Here is a 15,927-nt window from a genome sequence, read left to right as displayed (position 1 = left end):
TAGTTCAGTTTGTCATAAAAAGTACACTGGAAACAAAGTAGGAATAAAAAGAAAGCTGCAAATAAAGTTTTGAATGTGTATGAACGGACACTGTGTCTCCTTTTTGTACCTTTTCTTCATTTTAAGGATGAAAACTCATGAAAACAGTAAATAAGAATCCAATCTAATCCAAAGCAGCAGTTCTTCAGCTCAGACACTGTTGACCTGTTGCTGCTTTTCTTAATTTTAATTACATGCACTTACACTTTCTCCTCATTTTTCCACTTCAAATATTACGACCCAAATATTTTCTGAAGTTTCACAAAAATTAGACATCACATGTGGTTCAAAGTGCTTTAAACGGAACCACTCACTATTATACACTTTGCAGTTTGATTGGTTCTGTTGTTGTCCCTTTCTGTTGTGGCACATCTGAACAGTTTTTAGGTATAACATTGTGAAGAATCATCACTGAAGTCACATTTGTGCATTCACATCCTATTTAATATGTTGTCAAACAGCTGGCAGCCGTACGTATCTGAGCTCACATCAAAAAACTTGACGTGACTGGGAAAATATGTCACCCCAGCAAATCAGCTCAACGCCGCAAACAGATCAAACACGCGGGCTGCTGGGAGCAGATACGAGATCTATTTCTTTTTCTAATTCTGCTGTTTGTTGTTTTTAGTATTTTTTTTTTTTTTTTATTGCTGGCAATTCATACAGAAAGGGGACACAAACACCTGTCAACTGCGTGACATCCCCGGCCTGTTTTGAATTCCAGTCAAGACAGTTGATGGGGCAGAGGCAAAATGGAGCTATATCGCTGTCAGAGGCTGTCAACGCTTTAATAACTGAGAGCTCCTCTGCTGTTCTCACAAGCTTACCAGAATGCAGATATTGCTTTGTCTGTTTTATCTTATTTTGTTGCCCTGTCTGTTTTTCTCTCTCTTGTCCATCCTTCCCTCAGTGCCACCTCCACACCCCTCCATTATCCTCCACGCTTTTGATTGATTCTTTTCATTTAAGTCGCAATTTCTGACTTCCCTCCTTCCTTGTTCATTTCTATTTACGTCTCAGCTCCCTCAAAAGTCTCCTTTCCACTACTAACCACTTATGCTTTTCTCCCACTCTCTGCTCCTCCCTTCCTTTGCCTCTCGCCCCTGCCCGTCTCACTCTCCGGCGCGCTCTCTTCTGATCTGTAAGGCTGCTCATGTCTCTTAAGTCACCCTAATCTTACAACATCAGCTCTGTAATGCGTCTCATTATGAGCGGTGGGCATGGCAAACAGAGTTATAAAGCCTCACTCTCCTCCAACCCTCGCCTCCCATAAATCCACTTTAATTCAAGCTCCTGAGTGCTGTGCGGGGGTGGTGGTGGGGTTTTGCGGGGTGGCGGGTATTATATGAATTCAAGGCCAAGATTCTCATGCCATTCGACTCACACACACTCCCACACTACGCAGACACACACACACACACACACACACAAAGAATAACTGTTGTGATTTCTTAGCTGATGAGGATAGAGACGCAATTCCCTGAAAGTTATGTCTCATAAGTAGCTCTGCATCCTTCACACTTCACAATAAGGTGACTTCCTACGTCTTTAGCTGTGAAAGGCAGACTGTATACGTTTTACACATGTGGATAAGAAAAGCTCATAGCCAGAGACACTGTCTCAAGCTACTGCAGGTGTTCTGCGGGCTGTTAACCATACGCACATTAATTTAATTATCATGTCTTGCATGTTTTTATTTATTTATTTTTAGCATCCTCTGCAATGCACATGACTCATCCTCCCATGTGACCAAAGGTAAACAACGCTTTCTGTACATAGCGCGGGCGTGTGTGTGTATGTCTCTTTCTCCCCAGGAGCTAGTGCTAATTTGAAGACACGTGAGAGGAAGAAATGGCAGAAAGTATGAAATAATACAATAGTGAGGAGAAAACGTGCTTCCACGCGCGGCATCACAGTCCTAAACTTGGCACTGGAGTCTGATAAAAGTATCCACACAAAAATGTAGAGGAAAAAGAGGTGAAAAAAAAACAAACTGACATGCACTGTAGTTTTTAATGTACGTTTCACTTTATTTGCGGCGACACAACAGCTCTGAAACACATGAAGGAAGGTTACAGTGAGGCTGAGAGGACAAGAAGCGTAGTGTAACAGTCGTCTACGTTGATTACATCAACCAAATCTACGCTTTACAGTTCAATGAGAGCGAAGGGAAAAAGGAGGCGATGAAACACTACTAAGATTACTGGTCTTAGTTTAGGTTAGGTTAGATTAGGTCCTAGTTTTAGCCTTGGTGCTGTTGCTCTGGCAGGTTCCACACAGGTTGGTTGTATACTGTTTGGCAAAGTAGTGACAAAGAAAAGGATTGGTCTGTTCATAGAGAAGCAGAATGATTTACAGAAAATAATAGAAAAAGAGCAGAAAGAATAAAAAATGACAGTAAATATGATATAAAATATGTCTCATCTACTGCGTGAAACAAATGAAACCTCAACATAATCATGTGATCTCTGTTGCTGGGGATTTTTGCATTACATTTCATTATATTTGATGTTTTGTTTTTTGCTATTATGAAAATCCAGTAAACAAACCAACAAAAAAAAAAAAAACATTAAAAAGGTAATTATCACTCCTGTCAAAAAGTTTTGTTTTGTTTTTTTTCTGAGAAGAATGAAGCCATTTAATTGCAGACTGAATGTTTGACTAGTTAAACTATAAACAAAGGTTGATATTTAAGAACCAACTGCACCAATCAATCAAGCGGTGCACCTTCCAATAAAGAGCTTCTATTCTTTTTGTTCTAATATTTTCTATGGCTGCTTTTATCTTTGATTACACATTCAGTCCTACTGGGCGATGTGGGATATTAGTTGTGTACAAATATGTGTATTATTTATGTCAGACTGCTGTCATGGAGTTTGAATCAGAGTAGAAAGATACAACATCTTGATAAAAAAAGTACAAATAAAAGGGAACAAAAGTAGCCATTCAGATTAAAGCAGCATCGCCATACAGGTCTTAACCGGTATCCTCAAGTCACTGTTATACCACAGTACAGTACATACAACAGGGGTGTTTTATATGTCATGAGTGTGAATAAAGGGATGAAGAGACAGAACAGAGAATCAGGAGGATGCAGCAGAAACAGGGGCAAAGTGAAGAAATAAACAATTCAAGACAATACAACTGATTTAAAAGTCTAAAGCATCTAACAAATTTAGAATACTGCTGCAAAATCACTGACAGATACTGTATTTAAACAGTATATGTCCGTTTATGTCTTTCTATTGGTAAAGTTTGCAAACACAGCAGCAACATTTTCAGATGTTTTCAGATCTGATCAGCTGTGAAACACGTAGACACGACTCTATATCAAACAGAGCGTTTATTGGTGAACTTAATGAGTAGAGTAATGCCACTGCAGGGTTATTCGTTGGCACTTGTGTCAGCTGTGGCGGCAACAAACAGCAGAGAGGGTGCTGGCAGTCACGCTGCAGAAGGGCCCAGATCAGAGCGATTCCCCTAAAGCACTCAGGGCAGGTGGTGAGGAGGGAAAGGCAAGTAACTAGCAGTGTCTGTGAGTTCAGATTGATTCTCTGACCACTCACCATAACATCAAACTTTAATAAAACTACAATATCATATAAACCACATGTGTACAACATCATATTCAACATTACTACGATGAACAAATTACGACTGCACTGACTATGTGCTGTAGCCAATGCACCAACAGCACCGCTGCTGAAAAGCTAAATCCTTGGGGAAACACTGAAATGCCATCTCCACTAAACCTTTTGTACTCCTATCAGCACTCCCACCTCCATGTATCATTGTTGGCACATTTACAGTGACTGTGGTATCCCAGGCCAGGTCCGTGGTAAACATGCTGGGCAATATTTGATCCAAGCTAATTTATTCCAGTTACATCTGAACAAAGAAGGCTCTGCCAATATTCATCCGCCTTCTTTTCATGTTCTTTGGCAAAGTTGATGTTGCAGTTTTGTGAGCAACGGGTTATTCTCTTGGATGTCGTCCGTAGTGGTTGACTTCGTGTCCTTTGAAATGTCTCTTCAGTCGCTGAAACACCAACTCAAGTACCAGTTCAAAAGCACATATTTGACGAGTTTTCAATCCAAGGTTGCCCGAAAACAATAAATTGTTTGTGGCATCATTTCTGTAGTAGGGCCACTTCGTCTGGCATTGTTGGTATTATACTGCTCTCTATTCCGCGTAAACCCTGCTGCAACTGCGTTTAAGCTCATATTCACTAACCTACTGATGCTCTTGACCCCTCTCCAATCATTATGAGCTCTCACAGTCTGATTTCTTGCTTGTCCATGCAATGCCTCAGCCATGTTGGATTAGACAAAACCCAGGACCAAACTGGCTTATAGCCTTGTTCATGCAGTTAGCTTTTCCTGGAAATCTGTTGACTGCCTATCAGTGCAGTGGTAACAAAACTATACAATAACATATGATAATACAGCTTCAGAAGATTGCACAGTTTTGAATCATTTACCCTTTAGTGTTATTGCAAAGGGCTGTGATGCATTTTTTGTACACTGTACGTGTCGGTGTGTGGCTGTAAGTGTGCAGGTATTTGTGTAGGCACTGTCAGTATGGCGCACTTTTATGATGTCATCTGTCCTCCAAAACAGATTGGGTTTAATTGGTGGGTCGTTTCATAGCAGTGTGCCTTTTCTTTAACAAGAACATCTATCACACACACACACACACACACACATCAGCTCTAGTAAAAACTCAATCATCTTGCTGCTGCAGAGTAGAGTATACACAATTTTTGTGTGAGTGATTCATGTGAAACTGCACCAGGACTCCTGTATCATGCCCACATGCACGCATGCATGCACACACACACACACACACACACACACAAATATATAGACATAAATTACATCGTTCCTCCCTCTCTCCATAAACAGTCTTGCAGCTATTGGCCCTCTTGCTCTCACAATGTTCACTGAGGCCCTTACAACATGAATCCCATTGTGACCGTGCAGCGATATATCAACCTTAGCCTCGTCGCCTGGCTGTGTCCTACCCTAGAGCAAAGCCTGTGTTCTCCTAGTTTGCAGGTCTTAGTACCACTGATAACACTCCAGGTCGACTGGCTGCCATTTATCACTTCCAAGTACCATTTCGCTGGGCACTTTACACAACAGAAACACCACATGGTCGCAGAGGAAGAGCCGAAGAAGTTTGGGATGCACTGCATTGTACATTTTAGCCATCAAGTAACTTCAAGGTATCTGCACACATCTTCAAATAGTGCGGAATTATTTTAAAACCTATGCGAAAAAAAGGATTTCCAGAGAACAATCCTGCACAATGACAGTAATATATTTTAAATCTATCACAATATTAACATCAAGTCAAAGCCAATGAGTCATGAGGTTGATTTTATGTTATTTGAGTTGGATGTCTTTCCAATACTTACATCAGATATCTATGTAAGATATGTTTACATTCATATAATCATTTATATAAAATAAACTGCATATTCAGGGTAGTTTTACTCAGTGGTATTGACTGAAGTGCAGTGCACTGAATTAAAAAAGAAGAAGAAAAAACATGTACATGTAAAAAATCATAATAATCATTGAACAGTAATATTGCCGACTGAAACCATGAAGACTAAAGTGGCAGCTGAGGCCATGCAGCTACAGTCCCAACTGTGACTGCTCCCTCTTTTCAAACACTAAGCTTAAACCAACACCAACACATTTAAATCCTATTATGTCATAGTTAAATACGGTATGACCTTAAGGACTTTTAATACCCCAGTTCATTGTTCACAGCGTAGTAACCTTCCATTGAATACAGGTGGCCATGTCTGTGACATATTTGTTTCACTTTACTTGAGTGGATATTAACAGTCCTAGATGAACGCAGCAGGATGACTGTCTGCAACAGCTTAAATTTTAGTGCCGTTCATGATTAAAATTTAGACTTTTATGGCCTTAAATTCAAAAAATAAAGTTAAAGACCTTTTAAGTCTTTGTAAGGGTCTGTGAATACCTTAACTGAAAACAGATTTGTCACAGAGACTGTCCCTCTGTCATCCTGTGCTCTAGTTTTCAATTTAGATGCTTCGTGCCCATTGTGATCTTCTCAGAAGATGCTCCAACTAGCATGTGTGTTGAAAAAGTGTATATTGGCTTAAAAATGTGTAGGTGGTAATAGAAAGTGGTACTACATTTGATAAGAGGCTTGTTTTTTGGTGTTGAATGGTTTTGCAAGAGAATATGTTGAATGTAGTTGGAATATACATCTCCTATTACCAACTGACTTTCTGTTTAATCCAACTCTACCTACTCGGTGTAAAAGGAGAAAATTGTAATTTTTATTTAAATTATAAGGTTTAGAGGTGCCATTTTCTCATAGGGGCTCAGCATTTTAGATAAACACTATACAACAACTATCACTGACAGTAGCAGGGAATAGTTTTATTATGTTGTTTCATTGTAAGCAGGTATGTGACTTATTAAAAAAAAACATTCTCAGCCACAAACCAGTTACTCCTGGTATACGGATGAAGCTGAATGCTGGTATCTGCTATATGACATTAGATACCTAGATACAGAGGAGCCACGTTTACGTTCCTGACTCAGCTACTGACATCCATCCAGAAAACATTCACACGATGTGTGAGACCGCAAGCTGGGAAACCAAGGTCCTATCAAACGCTAGCTAGTCCACTATAAAACTGCAGAGCAGCACTGCAGCAGCACAGACACACCACCAACTAGGCTCCTGGCCTTTGTGCTGAAGGCTGTGGAGTTCCCTTCTGCCAGTTTATGAGACGGGATATAACATAAAGCAGGCTGCAGAGATGGCGGAATGCAGGCTTTATTTAAAACCTACTGTGTCTTATCAGACGGGTTAATAGAGATGAGCTGTACAGTACGTAAAAGTGTAGAAGGCCTTAAACAAAAGTACAAAGTGCTTAACTTCTCAGATGAGAAAGGAAAGTAGCATAGAGCATACACGGAGAGAGAACACAGCAAAAAAACTAAAAACAAAATACATATCTGATGATCTGTTCCTAAAGAAACACGTCAAACTTCTCAACAGACCAACTGTGTGCGTGTTTTTGTCTAAATAGTGGTGATGTTGATGGTTTTAAACCAGCCCTTTCTTTTTCCTCTCATTTTTTGCATGTACAGTGTAAAAATGCCGGCTTTCGTTTACGTCAGCATGGGTCAGATTAAATGTCTGCTGTGACATATGGATGATCTGATGCCAGCCTTAGAATTCATGAACAATAAAGAAACTGTAAACTGGAAGTGCGTTAGTGAAGCAGCTTAACGTGCCAGAAGCTCAGTGTCTGTCATAATGATGTATAAAACATCTGCAGCGCTCTGTTTTATTTTTTATATGTCTTTACAAAAGGCTCATTTCTAAATGTTATCAGTATTTCCTTATGATTTACAGATAAAGTATGAAGACTCTTAAATCTGATTGGCTAGAAGAGCGAGGCTCATGCAAAAGCTTTCCAAGGGGATATCTTTGCACTGCTGCCAGGCTGTTTATGAGTCTGCTTTGACAGCATGTGTCTACACTCAGATCTGTCTTGGAGCAAATTGCTTTAAAAAAAAATATTAGAAAAACTTGACATCAGGTTTAAATTATTTATGTCACACATTCAGAAAATGGAGACATGTATGGATAGCCTAGTTAATCTGACTTTTCTTCTGCATATAGATTCCCTAATGCATACAAAACTCCACAGTGGATGGCCGAACCACAGTGGAATGTGCAAACAGATATTTCAAAGCCAGTTGTGAGGGTTGAATATTGGTGGTGCAGAGTGATGAAGGAGCTGTTTGTTTTTTTTTTTTCTTTTCTGTCTGGCCCTGTCTGTATTAAAATAAACCTCATCTCTAAGCATAAACAGTTTTTGCATGTTGTGTTATCAGCGTTTGCTCAAAGTGTTACAGTAAGTGTGGCAAATATTTATCACGTCTTTAATAAGTCTGGAACATTTACACAGATTTCATTACTATCTGGTTTTCTGATTTGAAGCTGCTGCAGCGTCTCACTGGGACTACAAATAGTTCATATGCTGGGATCTTAACATGTACAGTAGGTAGAGCTGTGAAAACGCAGGGGAAACAAAGACGAACAAACACAAACAAAAACAGCAAAAACGGAGATGTGATACAAACTGTGGCTCAAAAATTGAGGTCTGAAGCGAACTGTGGATCCGGAGAATCGTTACACCCCTATAGGCGATGCGTGACAACTGAAGTGATTCATTTATTTTCCAGTTCAACTAGTTCCTTTAAACCTCATCTGAAGTGCTGCTATATTATGAAATTAAGTCTGAAAGCTGAAACCGTAGGGAGTTTAGTAGAAATAAACAATAATAGCTGTGCGTTTAGCATGTGTAGCTGTAGCCACTGCATCGCCACCACTACCAGAAAAGGCCTGTGTCCTGTGGAGATGCTCCTCACCTCCATGTTAGCGGTGTGTATTCACATCATCTACATACATACCAAAAAAAAAAGAAATGGATGGAATCAAGTTAGGGGATGAACATATTCCATTAGAAAGTGCAGGGATGTGTATGTGTCTGATGGTGTGTGATAATATATGCGATTAGCCTTGGGCAGTACCCAGCACCAGCTGGTGGTAATAAGCTGTGGCTGTTAATGAACGCTCCCTCTAAGCTGTGGAGCCACAGGGCACCGAGGCTCATCTACAGCAGCGGCCTGGCCCTATACTTAGCAAACACCCCTGTTGCTCCCATAATATGACCACATTACTCTGCCCCTTTTTTTTTTTTTTTTCCCTGCCTCACATCCTAGCTCTTTCTCTACCCCCTCAAATCAAGTCAAATCAACCTAATAGATCTGCAATGAGCCTGCCGAGTATTGTAATTAAGTTCAGCCTTGGGCTTGACACAAACGCCGAACGAAATTGGGTGAATAAACAGCAAGGAGGAAATGCGAGCAGAGATCCAAAGTTTTTGTGTCACTTAAAACACAGGAATCAGCTCAAGGGTTAAGTCAAGAAAGCTAACCATGTTGTTTTTCTGTTGATTTTATTGTATGCTCTTCAGTTTTAGATGCTTTGCCATTGTATTCACATCCTCACTTCCTGTTTTTCTCGCTGTGCATCACCACACACTCTTAGAAGCGTCACAAACGACTTAAAAGTCTTTTAAGACAATTTGCCTTCAATAAAATGAATGAATCAAATTCGACTTAATTAGCAGCTACTTAGCCAGGAATAAGGCTGCTTCTGCCCTGTGATCTAAGAACAAGATGGAAAGATGAAGTCGTGTTTTTGCAGTGAAAGAAACCTGAGTGTTGGTGGTCTGTTCAATTTATCTTTGATTTGAGGATTAGAGCAACGAACTGTTCTTTGCTGTCACAACAATTACTCTGAGGCTAATAGAAGTGAACGTTATTAATCTTCGCATGCTGACACCAATGTAGATCTAGCAGCGATCTCTTATTCCCAGTGCGTAACCTCGCACTACTCAGCTCAATACACTAAGCTCAACGGTCACACACTATCTACACACTATCATTTATAACAATCCAACGCAATTTCTCAGCAGTCGAGATATCACAGTTTAATTTATTCGTTTGAGGCCCAGACAAGGATGAAATATGACGGCAGCAGGTTTGAGTGATTGCAGTGTCAGGGGTTTCTCCAGCCTCTAAAAAATGTCAGCAGAGCAGTTACAGAGTCACTGCCAGCTACATAAACATTTTACAAGTCAGGATTTATTGTCATTAGAATTAATGATGTCATTTCTAAGCCATACTACAGTCACACTGAATATACACCCAGATGTTAATGGTTGCATGTGCTGGGAGAAGCTGGGGCAAACATGCAACTCTTATACTACCTATTAAAATCTGTTATGACTCGAGTGAATAAGACTTTTCTACATGTCAGTGAAGTGAAAATCATCCAAATCTACTGAAACCAATAGTCAACATTTAGATTAGGAACCACTCATTTACTCAATGACTCATATGTAGCAATCAGCTTTTAAATTTTGGCAGGTGCTATTTGTATTGTACTAACAAAGACAATATAGAATATATTCACAATATATTTATTTGCTCAAAAATATGTCTTTGACATAAGTTCTTTTGCTCTCTTCTAAAAGTACATATTCCCCACTGCAAAGAAGATGCACTCTGACGGGGTGAACGCTGTGCAGAGTGCACAAGATCAGTGCTCATATGATATGATGCACCATCACCCCAATTATTTTTTTGCCAGAGAATAATTGAAAAAGATGCAACAATAAAACAGTGGACATGTTTTTTCTTAGCTTCACAAACACCCCCAGACAAGACATGCAGAGAACCGGACGCTGGGCTAGAAACAACTAGAGAAGGACGCTTGAAAAATGCATGCAATGATATCTCGAACTAGTAGACAATTATATTTGTCAGCAACTAATGTGGTTGTTGACAATTTGCTTTGGTTGCACCCCTGGCTGTAAATATATTTCTCGATGACATTAGGATCTAGTCAAACTGTGGAGAACATGTGATGATGGCCAGTGTGTTATATTAACCCGAGTTAGTAAAAAGGGGCTTAAATTATTATTACTTAACCACATCTGTCTATCATTTTCCAGTCTATAAATCTACAAATCCCAGCATGCTTACAGATTTATGGGTCTAGGTTTCTGCTAAGGCAGCACTGTGTTAAGACACAGTCAAGCATAAAATGGCATAAATGGTGCCTCAAATGGAGCAAATGAGTGGCCGTTTAATTGTAGTGAGTTAAACTGGTTCCCCGTGGTAGAGGATGAGAGTCGGACGTCTTGAGTAGTAATTATCTCAGGTAGCTATCTCATTACCCATCCTCCTCTAGTATGGAAATGTGGCCACAGGCACGGGTGTTATATTGCGGGTTGGCATTTTGCTGCACTCTTCTGAGACTGTGCTGTTTATCACCAGGCAGAGGAAATAGCTTAAGTACAGGTTGTGTTTCCAGGCATGATAGAATGTTTTTATTGTCCCTGTGTCCACGTTTGTGGCTGATGAACAAGACTTGTTCAATTATGCAGCCAGGTCGCGTCAATAAAAAAAGAAAAAGAAAAAAAAAAAGAAAGAAAATTGCCTCAGTGTGCAGCATTTTAATGATCAAGGTGATGAAAGGAATACATAAATTAGGAAAGTTATGAACCGTTTCAGTGTTTGCAGCGGGGCTGTTCCTTCATGCCTGTATTAGCTCAGAGTAAAGCAACTTACATAATGAATCTCCCAACTATGAACAAATACACATGGCCAGACTTAGGGAGTTGCACTGTAGGAAAAAACAAACTGCAAAGGACTTTAAAAAAACAGCTCGAGGCACGGACACATTTTTTGTGAGGGTTTGTCTGACTACTGAACATTTCAGCCAGAGAGTGTGGGGAAAACAAATATGTTCTACTAAGTGCCACCTTCCACCCAACACAGACACTGAATCCCTGAGTTTGTCATCCAAATTGTAGATGTGTGGTTCACTGAGCATTCTTGGTACCATGTGTGGCCGAGCCAGCCAATGCCAGTGCTGCATCAGCTTGGAGAGGCTTGTGCTGGCTCTGACTCGCCTGAGGTTGGCATTGAACGGAGGGAGAGGGAGAGAGGAAAAGGAAAAAAGAGATGCTAATCATCTGAGCCGAGGAGAACAAGGCTAGAGAGTCAGAAACAGATGGAGAGACGTACACAGAAAAAAAATGTCTCTGCCTCCGCCAATGCCATTTTCTTTTTAAGTCAGAATGAAACTCACATATAAGATAAGGATCTCTGCTTGTAGTTTGTCTGTTGGGCTCCACATCTAAGTGACAATTACCTTTGCTGCTACCTGCCTCACAAGTCTGGCAGTGATTAGGGAAAAAAAAAGACACAATATGTGACATTTGCTCCCATGGGGGTTTGGACAGCATTTGTTGAATTCTGACAAAACCTCAGGGGAATGGCGCGAGTGTACGCGAGCATGCATGCTGCACCAGTAAAGTCTGGCAGCATTTCACTGTTCCCATTTGAAACCAACTTAGAAAAGCTCTGCATCTATGCATTTCACCACCACATTCATTTTATATCCAAGGTTTTTTCCTGTGTTTCACAGGTCTTTGGGGCTGTCGGTCAACAACACACGCTCGTACCAAAGTGTCTTTAAACGCTACGCGGTGCTGCTTTCAATGTAAACTCTGCACAAATGGCCACTCTGTCCACTTATGACAAGAAGAGAGGAAACATCTATCGTAATTACTATTCCAAGTTCTCCAAGGTACAGAGAAATATCCAATATCTTCTGATCAATAACCCGTCTGTCTGAGCACATACACTGATAGGCAAAAATAGACTGACAAAAATGGGCATACCAGAACCATGTTGAATTTGCAGACTGACACAGAAACAGCTTGTATCTCAAAAGCAATACTGAATTATCTCCCTCTTCTTTGCCCGGTGGTCGTAATGAAGATGAAACTCAATTTGCACTGGTCGCCCAGATCAAATTGTAATTAGTTTTTTTTTTTTTTTTTTTCATTCCCCTCTCTGGATCTTGATTCTTGCAGAGTGTGAAGAAACGGTTGTGGTATTTGATTATCTCTCCCTACTCTCCAAAGCACCCCAGGGGGTGAACACGTCCCTAACCAAACCTCCAGGTGTCCAAGCCGCAGACAGGCAAAATGTCCCCGAAGTACCTCAACTTCATCAGATATCTGGGCCAAACACTCGCTGGACAAACTTGACAAGCAGCAGCACAGAAAACAAGTGAATTGAACTGAACTATCATGGCAGAGAACACACAGTGAGATGAGTAGAAAACCTTTTTTTTATCATAACCGTGTGCAAATAACTGCATGTTTTTCTCATTATGTGCTCCACATTCTGCTGTGCTGCAGATTATTATTGCATGTTTATAATGCAGAGTGAGTACTGCAGCGAGACAAAGCTAATTATTAGGAGGCGAGCGATAACACTGACACATCACTAAAGCAGGAGTTGGCTGCGGCAAAGTGCTGTGAACTAGAGTTTTAAACTCTGCTCATTCCATTTCCTTACTGTTTGTGTAGAGGTGCTGATACGTCCCATTACGTCCATCTCCGCTCTCATCCACATATCACAGTCCTATCCCTTGCTGTTCCACACACACACACACACACACACACAGCACAACTCCCAATGATATGCTGATGAAAAGTTAGCGTACTGTGACATGTCAGCATATTCACAGATAAAGCCTCCATTTACATGTTAATAAATTAAATGGTCCAGAGCACTTTAGGCCTAGTACACAACAACAAGGTTGAAATAGAATTTGCCTCTAACTTTGCATTTGCCTCCCTGTTTTGTACCAAGCAAAGTTAAAAGATATTTAATAGAATGTTTGTTTGTGTGTATTGTTTGACGAGATGTGACCAATTAGTCATTAACAGCATTCACAGGTGGCAAAAAAAGTATAAAAAGAGGTTAACTTACCAGTTTGAGACAAGTCACCTGTGAGAGGGGAAAAAGGAAGAGAAAAAGAAAAGATGGATCAGTTCAAATCGCAAAGCAAAATGTCACTTGAGTTCATCTGCCCACCACAAGACAGTCACGACAAAATGGGATATAATAGCAGAGGAAGAAAAAGAAACGCCGGGCCGCTATTAGCTTTAGATGTCTGTAAGAGTGCTATTCCACACTTATACCTCTGTGCTGCTAATTGAGATGGTGGAGGAAAACAACTACCAGAGATGTTCAGAAAGCAGAATTCATATTTTCTTTACAAAACAAGTCTTAAAGGTCAAAAGAGGACCTTTCAGGCAGCATCTAACTTCTTGACATTCACTTTCTACTTCGTTCTACCCTGAAAATAACTTCTCCTAGGACTGGAACTTATTAAAAGAGACTGTGCTGTGGGCTTTTTTACAAACTACTCCGCTAACTGCATTTACCATGTATTTGTGCCTTTTAAAACACTAGATTATCCAATTAAATTTTTTTTTTCAAACAAAAGCAACCTTGTAACGAAGAATGGGAAAAAAACTCAAGGCAAGGAAAACCAATTATAAAAACCCCATATTCAACAATATTAGTACCCATAAATATATATTAAATAGTTATTGGGTGTAACAACATCACACAGCAGGGTAACCATTCAAGAATGACATGGGACATCAGTCTACAATGCTGCAGGCAGACAATACAGCCTGCAGGGTTGGCATCAAATTATAAATTATTTAAAGAACACCACATTTCATCTTAAAAGGGAAACGCAGCCTGCTTAAACATCTTTTGGATTCCTTCCAGTGCTCAATAGATGACTGTAAAAAGAAAAGTGTTTTAATAAACATGCATCATTTTCATGTGATGTATTGATTCATGCTGTCAGGTCAAATTCCTAATTAAAGGCTGGAGCTGCTGCACCAGTTGGCATGAATTTACTGACCGAACATCACAGCAATGGCACAATTTCTAGAACATACTGGTGTACAAGTGGAAGAAAAGATCATCACTACTGATGATTCATGACCTGTAAGACATACCACAATTTCAATTATACCATAAAGATCAGTTTATTTCTCACATGGCCTTGTGTATTAATTAAAAATGTTCTAACTTCATTGGAAAAAATAGTTTTAAACTAAATGTAAAGCTCTGACAGATATTTAGAGATATCCAAAGAAGAAATATCACCAGCTTAAGGAAATTAGTATGGTCGATGGAGAGTGGTTCACAACATAGGTCAATGGGCTGCTGGTTAGGCCTCCCTTATATAACTGCCAGCCATAAACAAGGAAGTCCAGCATAAACTTCCATCAGTACTGGCAAGAAGGCTACTATGCCATGTCCAAGGTGAAAAGAAGCCTCTTCAGTCCCAACACATGGAATATTTCAGGAATCCTAGCCAGAGCAGATGGAGCGTTTGCCTTGCAGTGGCGGACTTGTGCTTGATCTACAGTCCAAGCACAGGAGCTGAGACGGAGCTTAAATGTTCTCTTTGGTGGATGAAGGCAACAGCAGAAAAGGTGCCAGAGTAATAGCTGAAATAAATAGGCATCAATCTCTCAGGCCTTGTTTGTTAATATGCTGGATTTTGACAAGGATATCTCTGGCTCCTGAGTGGTATCAGCTGCTCAGCTTGCTCTGACATCGACAAACATGCTCTTAGCACATGGGGGTATAGCCAACGTAGGGAACAAGTACAAAGAGAGTGTACTGTATGAAGCAAATGAAGAGATAGTTGGTCGAATATAGCTCTTCTATCACGCCTTTCCATATCCCCCAGGCTGACGGAGGCACACCAGAGGAGAAATAAAGACGTACAGTGTGCCAAACGTGGTGCCATGTCGTATCATGTGACGACAGCTGAGTACAAATACTAAGTTATAGCAGACACACCGTCTTTATGGTGTGGGATGCAGAGCTGGGGTGACCATTATTAATTGATGATATATCATTCTAGACAGCTGATAGGACTCAGTGGCAGATCTATAAAGTATCTAGTTGCCCTTGTAGTATAGTAAATAACTCCAGCTGGACGCCATCAACAGTTTGGTACTGAGTATTTCATGAAGGGAACATATTGAGGCTGAGGCTGTGAACTGAATCAAAAGTAATGGCCAGTTCAAGACTGCATTTATAGTTAAGACGTGTAACCAACATAAAAACCTGTCTAAGGGTAAAAAACAAACAATTGTGAAGCTGATAGAAGATGAAAAAATCAATTAGAGCCATTGTACAAAAATTGGCCACAGCCAGTACAACCATTAGGAAAGTCCTGAAAAAGAAAGAAACCACTGGTGGACTGATTGACAGACGTCGAATAGACTGAGAAAAAACTGACCAAGGAAACAACTGTTGACATCAGCAACAAATCAAAATTTATTGTTCGGTAAGTGTACACATTCATTGAGGTGTGTAGTAGTATGAACACTGGAATTTTTGCATTTGT

The 15,927-nt window shown here is 40.2% G+C and overlaps 1 protein-coding gene across 1 annotated transcript in view; it reads right to left on the bottom strand.

The window, feature by feature from the left end:
• nrxn2b (neurexin 2b) overlaps window positions 1–15,927 on the bottom strand; it is a 493,790-nt gene that overhangs the window by 376,200 nt on the left and 101,663 nt on the right. The window contains exon 4 of the mRNA XM_026352346.1: window positions 13,470–13,487. Coding sequence (XP_026208131.1) covers window positions 13,470–13,487 — 18 coding nt within the window. The remainder of the gene's footprint in view (window positions 1–13,469; window positions 13,488–15,927) is intronic.

This window comes from Anabas testudineus, chromosome 18 (genome assembly GCF_900324465.2).
Source record: "Anabas testudineus chromosome 18, fAnaTes1.2, whole genome shotgun sequence".
Taxonomy (NCBI): Eukaryota; Metazoa; Chordata; class Actinopteri; order Anabantiformes; family Anabantidae; genus Anabas; species Anabas testudineus.
The sequence above is the reverse complement of the archived record's forward strand: the minus strand, read 5'-3'. Positions and strand labels throughout refer to the sequence as shown.